The sequence below is a fragment of the Pediculus humanus genome, genomic scaffold, assembly GCF_000006295.1.
Source record: "Pediculus humanus corporis 1103172107667 genomic scaffold, whole genome shotgun sequence".
Taxonomy (NCBI): Eukaryota; Metazoa; Arthropoda; class Insecta; order Psocodea; family Pediculidae; genus Pediculus; species Pediculus humanus.
Window position 1 is genome coordinate 1186841 of NW_002987276.1, and position 13925 is coordinate 1200765.

General features: G+C 26.7%; 3 protein-coding genes across 3 annotated transcripts in view; 1 reads left to right on the forward strand and 2 right to left on the reverse strand.

Moving 5' to 3' along the window:
• The window catches only part of Phum_PHUM287340 (uncharacterized protein), a gene marked incomplete at both ends in the record, with an annotated part of 7204 nt that extends 5010 nt beyond the window's left edge, over positions 1–2194 (forward strand). Inside the window, 2 exons of the mRNA XM_002426911.1 lie at positions 4–114; positions 209–2194. Of these exons, the coding sequence (XP_002426956.1) occupies positions 4–114; positions 209–2194 (2097 nt within the window). The remainder of the gene's footprint in view (positions 1–3; positions 115–208) is intronic.
• A 2139-nt stretch (positions 2195–4333) lies between these two features.
• Phum_PHUM287450 (uncharacterized protein) lies at positions 4334–5305 on the reverse strand (the record flags this gene model as incomplete). Its single annotated transcript, XM_002426912.1, has 2 exons — positions 4334–4504; positions 5060–5305. 2 exons carry the CDS (start codon positions 5303–5305, stop codon positions 4334–4336), a joined length of 417 nt encoding a protein of 138 aa, XP_002426957.1.
• A 1153-nt stretch (positions 5306–6458) lies between these two features.
• On the reverse strand, positions 6459–6896 carry Phum_PHUM287460 (uncharacterized protein; the record flags this gene model as incomplete). Its single annotated transcript, XM_002426913.1, has 3 exons — positions 6459–6484; positions 6532–6707; positions 6799–6896. 3 exons carry the CDS (start codon positions 6894–6896, stop codon positions 6459–6461), a joined length of 300 nt encoding a protein of 99 aa, XP_002426958.1.
• Between the last annotated feature and the right edge of the window lie 7029 nt (positions 6897–13925).

Below are 13925 nucleotides of genomic sequence, written 5' to 3' on the forward strand. Positions count from 1 at the left end.
TAGGGTTTCAACGAGCAAAATCCTCATTGGGAAACGGATTGGATGGCGAATCGTGAGAAAGCTTATGAAAAATGTGCCGAACAAAGAAGACGTTTAAGAGACGAAGAACTTTTGGTGAGAAAGATTTTTTTTTTTCCCAATGAAATTTTCTCGCGTTATAAATAATTTAGTTTTATTATTATTATTATTATTTATTTTTTTAACTCAGCAAAAACAAAAGCAAGAAAGAATCGAGTTGATGAAAAAACAAGAGGAAGAATTGAAACAAAAATTTTATTCCTCGTTAATGAAATCGGAATCGGGAGAAAACGAATTGATCATGCCGCTCACGCTCCCGAGAACGTACGAAGGATCATCGACCATTCCGTTAAAAGAAAATTTCGAAGGGAAAAAAGAAAAGGATAAAAAGAAGAAAGCGAAAAAGGAAAAAAGAAAGAAGGAAAAACGCATGAAAGAAAAGAAGAAAAAGTCAAAGGAGAAAAAATCTAGAAAATCAAGTTCTTCCGACACGGGTTCAAGTTCGGAGAGTACGACGGAAAGTTCCGATTCCGAAGAAGAGAAGAAGGTCAAAAAAGAAATTTTAGCGGATTTGGAGGGTAGATCGAAAAGCTTGAGAGTGGCTTTGAGGGGTAAGGATAAAACGGAAAATGAAAAGTCGATGCCTATTCCGATAACTTTACCGGAAAAATCCAAATGGGAAGTCGAGGATAACGACGAGAATAAACATGTGCCTACCGCTGATTGTAAAGAAGTTCCCGTTCCTAAAGAGCAATCCTCCCGCGTCGCGGAGTCGTCGGATGACAAAATTTTAAAAGAATGGATGAAGACTGATGCGTCGGAACCTGATAAAGATTCAAGTAAGAGTGTGAAGGAAAAAGTCAAATCGAAGGACAGGCAAAAAGATTACGGTAGAAATGATGACGAAAGGAGTTCGCGGTACGATAAGAAGAGGAGTTACCGCGATAAAAGGCAAGAGAGCGGAAGTTCGAGGAGAGAGAGGAGATCATCCTGGGATAGGAAAAAAGAGCATCGTTCCTCCAGACACTCTCGACGATCGAGAACCCGAAGTCGCACTAGGTCTAATTCACGGGATAGAGATCGGGAAAAGGTCACTCCCGGTGTCATACCCGCGCCTTTATACGATTTATTTAAACTCCCTGAAAAACACGTGGTTTTGCTCCCGGAAACTAGCAGAGCTGACAAACTTGATGACCACATTCACGAAAACGACGACGGAGAGTCTAAATTTGAAAAGCAAGCCGTCGAAGCGGCGAAAAAGAAAAAGGTACAACCCGTTATTAGTTTACCAAAATCTAAATTTGGATTCATCGGACGCATGCCGTTCGCTAAAAAGAGACCCGACTCGGAAAAGGGTAAGAAAGATGACGATTCGCCCAAATTAGAAGACTGTTCCGAAATGGAGGCTCCACCTCCTCCGAGAATCACTCAACCTCGACCCCTGTCACCCAAAGCTCCGAAACCAGTATTAACGACCAAAACTAAAGTCGAAACGGCTAAAGAAATCGTTTCCAAATACCAAAAAGCTTTCCAGGAAAAGGTAGAGGAAGCTCAAACGATCGATCCCGTGATGATGGCCGTAGAAATGGTGAATCCTCCCCTACCTCCATCACCCCCCGCTCTAACCATGATGCCTCCTTCTCCTCCTAAAATCAGAGAAAGTCCCAAGAGTCCTAAGAAAAGTAAAAAATCTCCCTATCCGTTGCCGAAAGATTTTCAAGATGCGTTGAGTATCATTTATCCAGAAGAAAAGCCGGAGGACAAAATGGACAGCACTTATCACACTCCGGAAATGATGGCTGCCATGTCGTTTCAACCCGCACCCATGGGATACGGAGGTCAAATGATGATGGCTTATCCGGGAATGCACATGATGGCTCCGATGCCGCAAATCCCTCCTCCTCCGCCGCACATGATGAACGCGAACACGATGAGAATGTTCAATCAAACGGCTCCTCCTCCGCCCACAACCGAACCCACGAGAGACACGCCCTCTCCCGCCCTTCCTCCTCCTCCAGAAAATCTTTTCGAAAGCAGTTTCGGTTTGGGGTCGTCAAACGGCGGAGGGATACCCGGTTTGGACGAAGAAAAAATGGAAACGTCATCTAAAATGTCCGACGACGACATGGCTTTGCTCGGAATCGACGCGGAAGACATGGCCGCTCAACAACTTTAAGTTATATATAATAATAAAATAGTTGGAAAGAGAATGTGAGAGAGAGAGAGAGAGAAAGAAAGATAGATAGAAAAAGATAGAGAAAGAGAGAGAGAGAAAACTGTTCTTTTGATTATTATATATTTAATAATAAAATTTAATTTTAAGTTTTTGACCTAATATTAAATCGTTTTATTTTATTTAACTTTTAAAGAGATTTTTTTTTTTAAAGGGTTTTATCTATCTGTAATTATTTTGAAAATATTTTCATTTTTTTTTTTTTTTTTTTTTTATTAATAATAAAATAAATTTTACAAGGAATTTAAAACGAAAATAATGATGATGATAATAATAATAATAATAAACAAAAACGATTTGTATTTAAATGTAATGATGACAAGGTAGAAGAAAAAAAAAAAATATGGAGGCAAAACAAAATTCAAAACTGGTTTTTTTTTTTAAAAAGATTTATATAGTCATGGAATTCTCTAGAAAAAAAAAAAAAACGTCAATTCATTAAAATACGTCATCATTCAAAAGAAAAAAGATAGAGAGAGAGAGAGAGAAAGAAAAAGGCTCTGACGTGATTTATATATAATTTTTTTTTTTCTTATCATTATTGATTTCAACGTATAATTGGTTACATATATTGAAAAATGATAATAATAATAATGATAATAATGATAGGAAGGGATTTAATTGAAAGTTTAATAATAATAATAATAATAATGAGGGTTTATGTAAAAACCATGTCAAGGACTCATTAATAATTGTTCAATACGAACGAAATAATTGAATGATGATAATGATGATGATGATAGATAGTTAATGGGCGAGGTTTACCATTATTTTGAATTTGAAAAAAAAGAACAACTGACAAGTTAAGAGCATTTATTAAAAACATTATTATTATTATTATTATTATTAAAATTGTCATTTTGTTAAAAGACGTTCTCGTTATTTCCGTATTTAAACCGGAAAATTTAATTTTTTTTTGACGTGATTAGGTTATGTTACAAAAAGGGAAATCATTAGAAAAAAAAGAAGATTTTATTTCAATCGTAAAATATTAACAATGTAATAATAATAATAATAATAATAATTGAAAGAACGTAGTAGTCGTTATTTCTCTTTTTAAAAACAACGAAAGAAAAAAAAAAATATTATTTTCATTAAATTGAGTCATGTTGTTTAATATTTATTAATCATTGTCATTATTTACGCATTCGCGTTGTTGTTGTTGTGCGCGTAAGAAAAAAAAAAAACCCGGAATTAAGTTTTTATTATTTATGACATAATAAATAAATAACGTGAATAATAATAATAATAATAATAATAATTACTGGTTTCGATACCTTTTATCATTATTATTATTATTATTATCGATTCAGGCGATATATCGAAAACGAAAAAATAAAATAATAAATTTAACCGCGTGAATATAACGAAAAAAAATGTCGAGATCAGAGTACGTTCATTCATCGACGTAAGCGACAAAACAAAAAATTTTACGTTGGGGTTTTGGTCATAGAGTAAAAAAACAAAAGTAAACAAATGAAGTTTATATGCAAAACGAAAAATTATTCTTTATTTGATGAATAAATTAAATAACAAAATAATAAAAAAATTTTATTCGACAAAAAAAAATTTTTTTAAATAATAATAATAATAATTATTATTTTTTAAACAATTCATCTATAAAAATAATTTTGGAATATTAATAAAAATAAAATTTTGATTATTTTTTTTCTTTTCATAACATATAACAAACATTTAACATTAACTATAAATATTTTGTATCAATAATTTATTTATTTATTTATTTATTTAATCGTTTCGAATATAAAAATAATTAAATAATAAAAAACTCGATTAAAACGAACGATTATTACTAATAATAAATCAAAAGTAAAAAAAAAAATGCATAATCATTTTAATTATTAGCATAGAGAAAATAAACAATCATGACGGTCGGATAATAATAATTACTTAGTATATATATATTGACCTTCGTTTTTTTTTTTATTCTTCTTTTAATTCGTAGAAGATTAACAAACAAACGAAATCAATAATAATTAAACACATAATATTTTAATTGATCGATTACGATTACGATTACGATGATGATAATGATGATAATGATGATGATAATAATAATAATTAAAATAATTTTTTTATCATGAGTTTAAATGAAACGTGTGGCGGTGCAACGATGAATAATGGAGCATCTTTCGATGGATATTCATCGTAAATGATTTCTTTTAACGTTTCAAAACCGTATTTTATGAAAAGCTTTTGTGAAAATAATGCTGTCGCATCCGTTCGTAGAAGCTGTGGAAAAACAAAACAAAAAAAAAAAAAAAATTATTTCCGATCGAAGGATTTAATCAATTGTAATAAAACGACTACGACGACGACATTTATCGCGTATTCGAAATCGTTTTTTTTTATTTGTTCTCTCTCTCTTTCTCTCTCTCTCTCTCTCTCTCTCTCTCTCTCTCTCTCTCTCTCTTCCTAAAAGAAAAAAAATTAGGTTTCAGGAAGTTAAATTTTAAAAATTTAAATTTAAACTTAAAAGAGAACAGAGAGAGAGAAAAAAAAAACTCTCTGTCATTGTTCAAGGTTGTATAAGTTTCAATGTGAAAAATAATGCTTTGTAAAATAATAATAATGATAATGATAATAATGATAATTGCCAATGATGCGAAACTTTATATACTAAATTTAGATTTTGATTTGATATTGAAAATAAATTTAGGGATTAGGGTTATGGTTTTACAACTCCCCCCTCCCCTAATTTATTATTTGGAATTAAATTAGGAGTAATGATAGGTGCTATTGCTACAGGTACTACCACTACCACTACTACTACTACTACTACCGTACCTGAAATCCTTTATTCCTTGCCAATTGTTCGGTTAATTCGTAAAGTTTACCAGCAATTCCTCTTCCTCTATATTTAAAATCAACACTTAATATTTTCAATTCTAATATTGAGCTAACGTTATAATGTGATAATTCGTCAACGTCTTTATCGACGCTTGCCAAAAAATCAAATATTTTTTGTAATTTTTGCTCTTTGATCGATGAACCATCGCAATCTTTGTCTTCTGTTTCCACACCGTTTAACATAACACCAGCAACCTTCCATCATGAAAAGAGACAAAAAAAAATTATCTTATTACTACTTACTCTCTCTCTCTCTCTCTCTTTGTTTTAAAAAAAAAAAAAAAAAACTTGGCAAACGATTCATTATTATTATTATTATTATTATTATTAGCATAAAATATCGACAAAAAATAAAGAAAAGCTTTGTGTGCAGATACAAAAAAAAAAAAAAACTTGCCATATTATTATTATTATTATCATCACTTATTTATTTATTTATTTGTCAATAATACGCTAAATCCCTACATACTAAAAACGTTAAATTTAAATTTATTGTTTTTCTCTTTTTTAAATTTTATTCGACTGCACATTATTGCACGCATATATAAAAAAAAAAGCAATGATGATGATAATAATAATAATAATAATAATAATAATAAATAAAATTTTGGATTCGATATTTGGATAGAAAAAACTAAAAATGTCCAAGAAATAATTTTTGGTCTGTAAAAAAAAAAAAAAAAAAAACAAAGACGTGATTTGTTTTCATTTTATAAATGATGACGTCGAATACGACAATGATGATGATAATAATAATAATAATTTAAATAAAAAATGGCGGATGGTTTTTAAATATTTAAATTACGTTTTATTAAATAACTAAATTACGTAATTAACACCTTGAAAAATTATTTATATTAAATAACCGAAAAAAAAAATAATAATTTCAATTTATTTACGTAGTATCATTATCATCATCATCGTCATCGTCATCAAAATAATAATAATAATAATTTAAAACATTTTACAGGTGTTCCAGGATTTCGTGCTACTACCATCATCATCATCATCACGATTAACAGGTAAGAAAATTATTAAATCTTGGGGAAGGGGAGGGACAGGTGGAATTCTGTCAAAAAACAGGTAGGGGAGTGGGGAGGGAGTAAAAACGAATACAACTCTTCAAAAATAACAAAACATACAATTAAAATGAGAAAGAAAAAAAAATTGGCAAAATGTTTTTTTTCTTTTTTTTTTTTTTTTTTTTCGTTTACTTTTACACAATAAGTCATTCAAAGACAATACTTAACAAAATAAAGGTCATAGAATGTGTGTGTGTGTGCGTGTGTATGTGTTAAATGAAAAGCTCTGAGAAAAATCAAGGAGAAATTATTTTTTAAGGTATGACGAATAAATACAAAACTTTTATCAAAAAAAAAATAGACAAAATTTTTCGTCACTACTACTACCACTGCTACCACTACTACTACTACCACTACTACTGCTACCACTACCACTACTACCACTACTCACCTCTCCGGTATTTTTATCAACACCCATAAATGAAATCCCTTGACTTAATATTCTGAGGCTGAAATCTTCGAGTTCCTCATGCGGTTGCCCTGGTTTGCATAGAAATAAAGACCTGACGAAAAAAAATAATAATAATAATAATAATTAATATATATTATTTATAATAAATAATAATAATAATGATAATAAAAATGTCTACCCACTTGTTTAATGGTTCGTCGGAAAAAAAATTATATCTTAAATGTTTAATTACGTGATTAAACATTTCCGGACAAATCAAACTGTATACAATATCGTTCATATTTTTTTTCTCTATCGTATACATATTTATATATATTTATTAATTAATTAATAAATAAATAAATTTATTTCTTTTTAAAAAAATAAAATAAAATCCAAATTAATAATTAATTATCTGAAAATAAAAAGAAATAAAAAAATTATTTAATTTTTTCTCGTGTGTTTGTGTACAAACATGAAAAATATTCACTTCCGGTTTGTTTTTTTTTCTTATTTAAATAAATTTTTAAACAATTTATTTATTAATAAATAAATAAAAAATTGATTTCATTAAGTATTAAAAAAAAATAACAACAATAACAACAACATCAAGTCTTTACGAAAATTTTTTAAAATTTTTTTTTCTTTTTCGATTTAAATTTAAAAATAATAATAATAATAATAATAATTTAAATTAATAATAATAATAATAATAATAATTTTTGTTATCAATCGTCATACTTACCGCGATTCCGTTTTATCAATAAATTGAAAAAAAAAAAAAACAAAAAACAAAAACAAACGTCAAGGAACTTTTCTTATCAATACCGATAACGACGAGTAGGAAAAAACTTAACGATAAAAAAAATTTATTATTATTATTATTATTTTAAATATTTAATAACATTTCTATAAGTGTAAAATTTAATAATAATAAAAAAAAAAACTTACCCAATGATAATAATAATAAATTAATACAAAAGGTTAAATATATTTTTCTAGTTCGTTCGCTTACACTTTTTATTTCAAATAAATGATTATAGAAAAAAAAAAAAAAAACACTATAAAAAGATTTTTATTACAATAATAATAATAATGTTTAACGAGTAAGTGTGAGAGAGATAGATAGATTGTGTTAACAACACGTTGAAAAAAGAACACTAAATAAAGAATGATCGGAGGTTATGCGGTAGGAAACCGGAATACGTTTAAGCAGCACAATGCTCCGAATAAATAGTTTTTATTATTATTATTATTATTATTATTATTATTATTCGTGTATAGGAGCAACAAGTGGGGCGTGATTGTTTTTTTTTTTTTTTATTAATTGTTTTTAATACTTATTTTATTTATTTATTATACTCCCTTTCTCCCCACCATTTATTTTCTCTCTCTCTCTCACTCATTAGTCGGCGCGACATGACAAGTGTGGAAAGAAAGAAAATGTTCGCACACGCACACGCACACACCTCACACCTCACACAACAAAGACACAAAAAAAACACGTGGGATTAAATTATTATTTAAATTGATTTTTTTTTTTCGGATAATCGATAAAAAAAATAAATAAATAAATAAAAAACATTTTTTTTTCTTTTTTTCTTTTTTCTTGGCAGAATCTGTAAATTTTTTTTTTTTTTTCATTCGTTTATTATCATTATGGTTATAATTTTTTTTTTAAGGAAGTGAAAAGTAACCGCCCATTGTAAATGGTCTGCTTTTACTCTTACTGGAAAAACTCCACCTATCACCTGTAATAATTACCTGGAAAAGGATATCAACTGTTTTGACCTATAATAATAATAATAGTAATAAATTGGAATTTCATTTTTTAAGTGACACATACAGACGTATTTTTCTTATGGGGAATGAGGGGGAAGAAGGGGAGGAACGGGATAGGAGGAAGGAAGGAGGAGTTTTTGGAAAACGTTATGAATTTTTAAAAAATTGCAAATTTTTCGACTGTGTTTAAACAATTTTTTTGTTTTTTACATCGAATAAATAAATAAATTAAATGTGTGTGTGTGTGTGTGTGTGTGCGTGTGCGTGTTTTGTTGTTAATAATAATAACAAATGAAATTTAAATCGTAAAGGCGTTCGTTAAAAAAAAAAAGGCAAACCATTAATAATACTGACGACGACGACGTGAAACAAGTTATAATTTAAAAACAAAATGGCGGAAAATTTTTTCTTTTAAACTTAAAGGATTGTTTAAGAATTATATATATAGTCGGGTCAACAAACAAACAAACAAACAAACAAATCATTTCGACTGCTACTACCAGGTACTTCTTGCGAAAAAAATTTTTTTTTCTTTAATTATCGTCATAGGGAATACCTTAGCGTAAATGTTGTTTGTTGTTGTTTGTATACAACCACGTCGTCGTCGTCGATCGTTTTATGAAAAAGTTTTTTTTTTTTTTATTCTGATATTATAAATTTTGTTTTTTCCCATCCGGTTTTTTCTCTTAAAAATTCCAGGTACGATGACTCGAAGGCACAAAAAAAAAAGATTTCACTCGTATAAATTCGCAATTATTAAAGGTTGTTGTTGTTGTTGTTGCTTTTTTTTTTGTACTCGACGTTGCGAATCGAACAACCGATCGAAAATCGATCTTAAGATATCATTATTATTAAATTCGAGAAAAAAATTTTCTTGGCATCATTTTAATAATAATAATAATTAATTTAAGGCACACAAACGTCTAAAATTTAAAAAAAAATTTTTTTTAATGACGTTTTTATTATTATTATTATTTCGAGCCTTTGTTTTAAAATTTTTTTTTTAATTTATATAATAATGATTGAAAAATGAATTTTTAATAATAATAATAATAATAATAAATTTACGTAATTCGATTCGACGGTTTTTTCGGGGGGATTTTTTCTACGAAAAAAAAAAAAAAATTTATCGACCTTGATAAGTTAAACATTAGAAATTTTTTATTATCCGATAAATTATTTATTATTATTACACCTATTTTATTCATTTTTTTTTTCTAACAGGTACTGCAATCGAAGGTTATCAGGTACTGATAAAAAAAATAGTAATAATAATAATAATAATAATAATAATAATAATAATAATAATAATAAACAAGCTTTTACCACGCTTTTAACTTTTTATTTATATTTAATACTTGTTTGTTTTTTTAAACGGCAGCCATTTTTTTTTTTTTTTTTATTAAAATCCCCGCCCCCCCTCGAAACGTTTTTTAATAACTTTCTTTAATATACATAAACTATTTTTTTTAATAAATTAATAAATAAATTAATAAATTTCATTGCCGAATTTTAAAAAAAAAAAAAGAAAAAAAAAATTTATTGTTTAATAAATCAACTTTTTTTTTTTTTTTTTTTTTTTAGGTGTTGGTACCATTTTACCGGTTTAATTTTTAAACAAATTAGTTAATTTCTTTCTTTTCGTGGGGAGAGGTGGTGTGAGAGGGGATAGAGGGTGGTAACGGAAGAATTAATTTTGATAATAAGTCATAAAAGGAAGGACAAATAATAATGATATTATTAAAAAAAAAAAAAAAAAAACAAAAAATTTTTTGTGATGATTAAACTATTATTATTATTATTATTATCAGGGTTTAAAAAAATAACCCTGATTAAAAATCGTTCCGGGTATTTAATAAATATGGTTGTTAGTAAAAAAATTGATTGATTAATATTTAATTGTTATCAAATATTATAACCTTTTCTACTTTCAAAGTAAAATATTATAGGTACAGGTTTCTTGATTTTTTTTTTTTTTAACGTCTGTAATAAAACATTTTTTTTGTTGTTGTTGCTACCTTCTAAGGTATAAAATATTGTTTAACTTTTCGAAGGTTATTAATATAAGTAATATAAGTAGCGGAAGAAGTAGAAAAAAAAAAAAAATTTTTTTTAACAGGTAGTTTTCTACTTTCACTGACCTCTTACGCCATTTTTTATCGTTATTGAAATTACCAGGTTTAACGATTAATAAAAAAAGGTATACGCTTAATTTTTTTATTTTTTTCTTACAAAAAAAAAAAAAAATTAACGTACGAAAAAGCAACCAAACATGTCACCTTTTATAAAATTGTGTAAAAAAAACAGAATTTTTTTGCAACAAACAATTGACGTAAAATTATTTAAAATATACGACATTAAATCAAGTTTTTCTTTTTATTATTATTATCATTATTATTTTAAAAACAAATAATTTTTCATTTGCATAAATTAAAAAAAAAAAAATAATTTAAATAAAATTTAATAATAATCGATGTTTAAACAAAACAAACAAACAACAATACTTATTTACTTATTATTATTATTTGATTTTAAATTTAAAAAAAATTTTTTTTTACTGTCAATTATTATTATTATTATTATTATTATTTTTCTTTTTAATATTCTGTCTGCGTTAACGGTAGTAAAATCAATAGACTGAGAATGTCAACAACAACAACAACAACAGCAAAAAAAATGATTGACACACAAATCCAATTAAAATTTACATACGTCAACTTTCAAAGTTTCCGGATATTCTAATAATAATAATAATAGTCTGTCGTGAATATGGAATGGATGGATTACACAAGGAGTGGTACGACTACATTTCAAGCTCGGTTACGACAGCAGGTATGATCAACAAATTCATACTGACAGAACTGTGACAGACAACAAACCGGATATCATCCTCAGGCATAATGCTGAAAAATGGTGTAAATTAATTGAGGTATCCGTGCCGGCAGAAAAAAACACCAGACAGCCGAAGAAGCAGACAAAAGGCTGAAGGAACGAGGATGTGGGGAGAAAAGACAGAAACGATTCCGGTCATCGTGGGAGCATCACTGGGAGCCATGCCACCACCACATTCAATGAAAGGAAATTTAAAGAAGATTTTGAAGGACTTAAAAGAAGACAGTTTACAGGTAATCGCAACATATGCACCACATTCTTCGGAAAATTCTATAAATAGCACCAACGAAATTTCAGCATTTATTCCTAAGGAATCGTCGGGTAAAAACCTGGAATAAATGCTCAAAAATCCCGACAAATAAGAGCCTCGTCGTGCTTTAGAATGACCATAATAATAATAATAATCATAATAATAATAAATCATATTATCAATTGCAAATAACCCTGGTAGAGTTCAAAATTCCTCAGACAAGAAAAATTTATATTATTCACAATTAAAATTTTATCATCATCATCATGTAGACTACAACTACAACTACTACTATTACTATTATTATTATTAATAAGACAATATAAAGAATGAATGAATTTATATCATTAAACGATCGTTAATAAATGAGATTATACGTGTATTGTGATACACGTGTAACGCACACGCATAAAAACCTTCGTAATGTCAAAAAAAAAATAATGACGACACATTCCTATATATAAAATAATAATATATAATATAAATAAATTATAATAACATCTCACGTGACTATTCAGGGTCATAAGGGTTCATTATACGTTAAAAAAAAAAAAAGAGAAAGAAGGAGGAAAAAGAAAAAGAAATTCCTAAAGCTAACATAAATTTTTTTTTTTTAAGGAAAAAGAAATCAGAAAGTTTTTTTTTTTTACAATAAATTCTACGATAACTTTCCTTCATGTTCTTTTTCTTTCTACGTCCGTTAAAAAAAAAAATCCGTTAAAAAAAATCCGTTAAAAAAAAATCCGTTAAAAAAAATTCGAAGGTTTTATTTAAATTTTATACACACAAAATTTTCTTTTTTTTTTTTTAATGCATGTTTTTACGCATAATAATAATAATAAATTTAAATTTAAATTAAATAAAATCGTTTGATAATAATAATAATAATAATAATGTTTTTTTTAATAAGGTAGTAATAATAATAATAATAATAATATGCGTTAAAAACGATCGATTAAGAAATTTTTTTTTTATTATTATTATTAAAAGTATGACGTATTTATTTATTTATTTTTATTTCATTGTGTTAATTTATTAACTTGTATTTTGTTGTTTTTAATTTAAATATTTAAAAATTTATTAAAATAAATAAATAAATAAACATTTTTTTTTTTTAAAAATGTCAAAGTTTTTGGTATTTACAAAAAAAAAAAAAGTTAAAAGTTAAAAAATTTATTTAAAATATCAATAATAATAATAATAATAATAATAATAATAATAATAATAATAATAATAATAATAATAATATTTATTTTTTATTATTCGAATATGTAATTTTAATGTTATGTAATAATAATAATAATAGTTAATTAATTTAATTATTATTATTATTTTTTCTCAAGTAATTAATAGTGGATTAAAAAATAGTAAAAGTTTAAATCCAACTTATTTATTTATTTATTTATTAACTTGATTTATTAAAACGTGAGATAATTTATATAAGCATAATTTAAATACTCATTTTTTCTTCTATTTTAAACAATAATAATAATAATAATAATAACTATTTAATTAACGGTTGCAAAAAAAAAATTTTTATGTATCATTGTGGTGAATATTTAATTCCCTACTTTTATATAGATACGCGGGTATAAAAACGGATTTAATTTTGATAATAAAAAAAAAAATACGTAATAAATAAAATAAATAAATAAATTAAAAAGTTATAAATAAATAAATAAATTAATTAAAAAGTGATAAATAAATTTAAAAAGTCGGAAGACTTTTTAAATTTATTTATCACTTTTAATTAATTCCTTTAAGAGACAAACAAACAAACAGACAACAAACAAAACGAAATTTCAACTTAATTTAATTACAAAACTTTTTAATTAATTAATAAATAATAAATATAGATCGTTTTAAATATATTTATAAATATTATCATTATTATTTTAATAATATTAATAAATACATATCATTATCATTATTATATATATATAACATTTTTCGTTTGAGTTTATATGAAGAAATATAAATGTGGAAAAATACAATGATAATAAATTATTATTAAGAAAAATTTTATTTATATATATATTTATATTATTTTCGTAGGTTCATGGTGCGTGCGTGTGCGTGTGTGCGTGTGTGTGTTTCTCTCTTTTCATGTTGACCACCTTGCCATTGCCATTGTGTTTGTAGTAGGGAGATTTATTTGAGCGGAAGCAAGGAAATCAAAGGCATATACAAACACAAACACAAACGTACTAGAGTGTCGTCCTTCGGGCTAATTGCGAAGGTTATCTGGAATATGACTGGAAGCATTTTGGAATCCGGTTGGTTTCAAACACACAACCGAAAAAAATCGGGAGAGGAGGGAAATGAGAGGTGAGGAGGGAAATGAGAAGAGAGGAGGGAAAAAAGAGGATAGGAGGGAAATGAGAAGAGAGGAGGGAAATGAGAGGA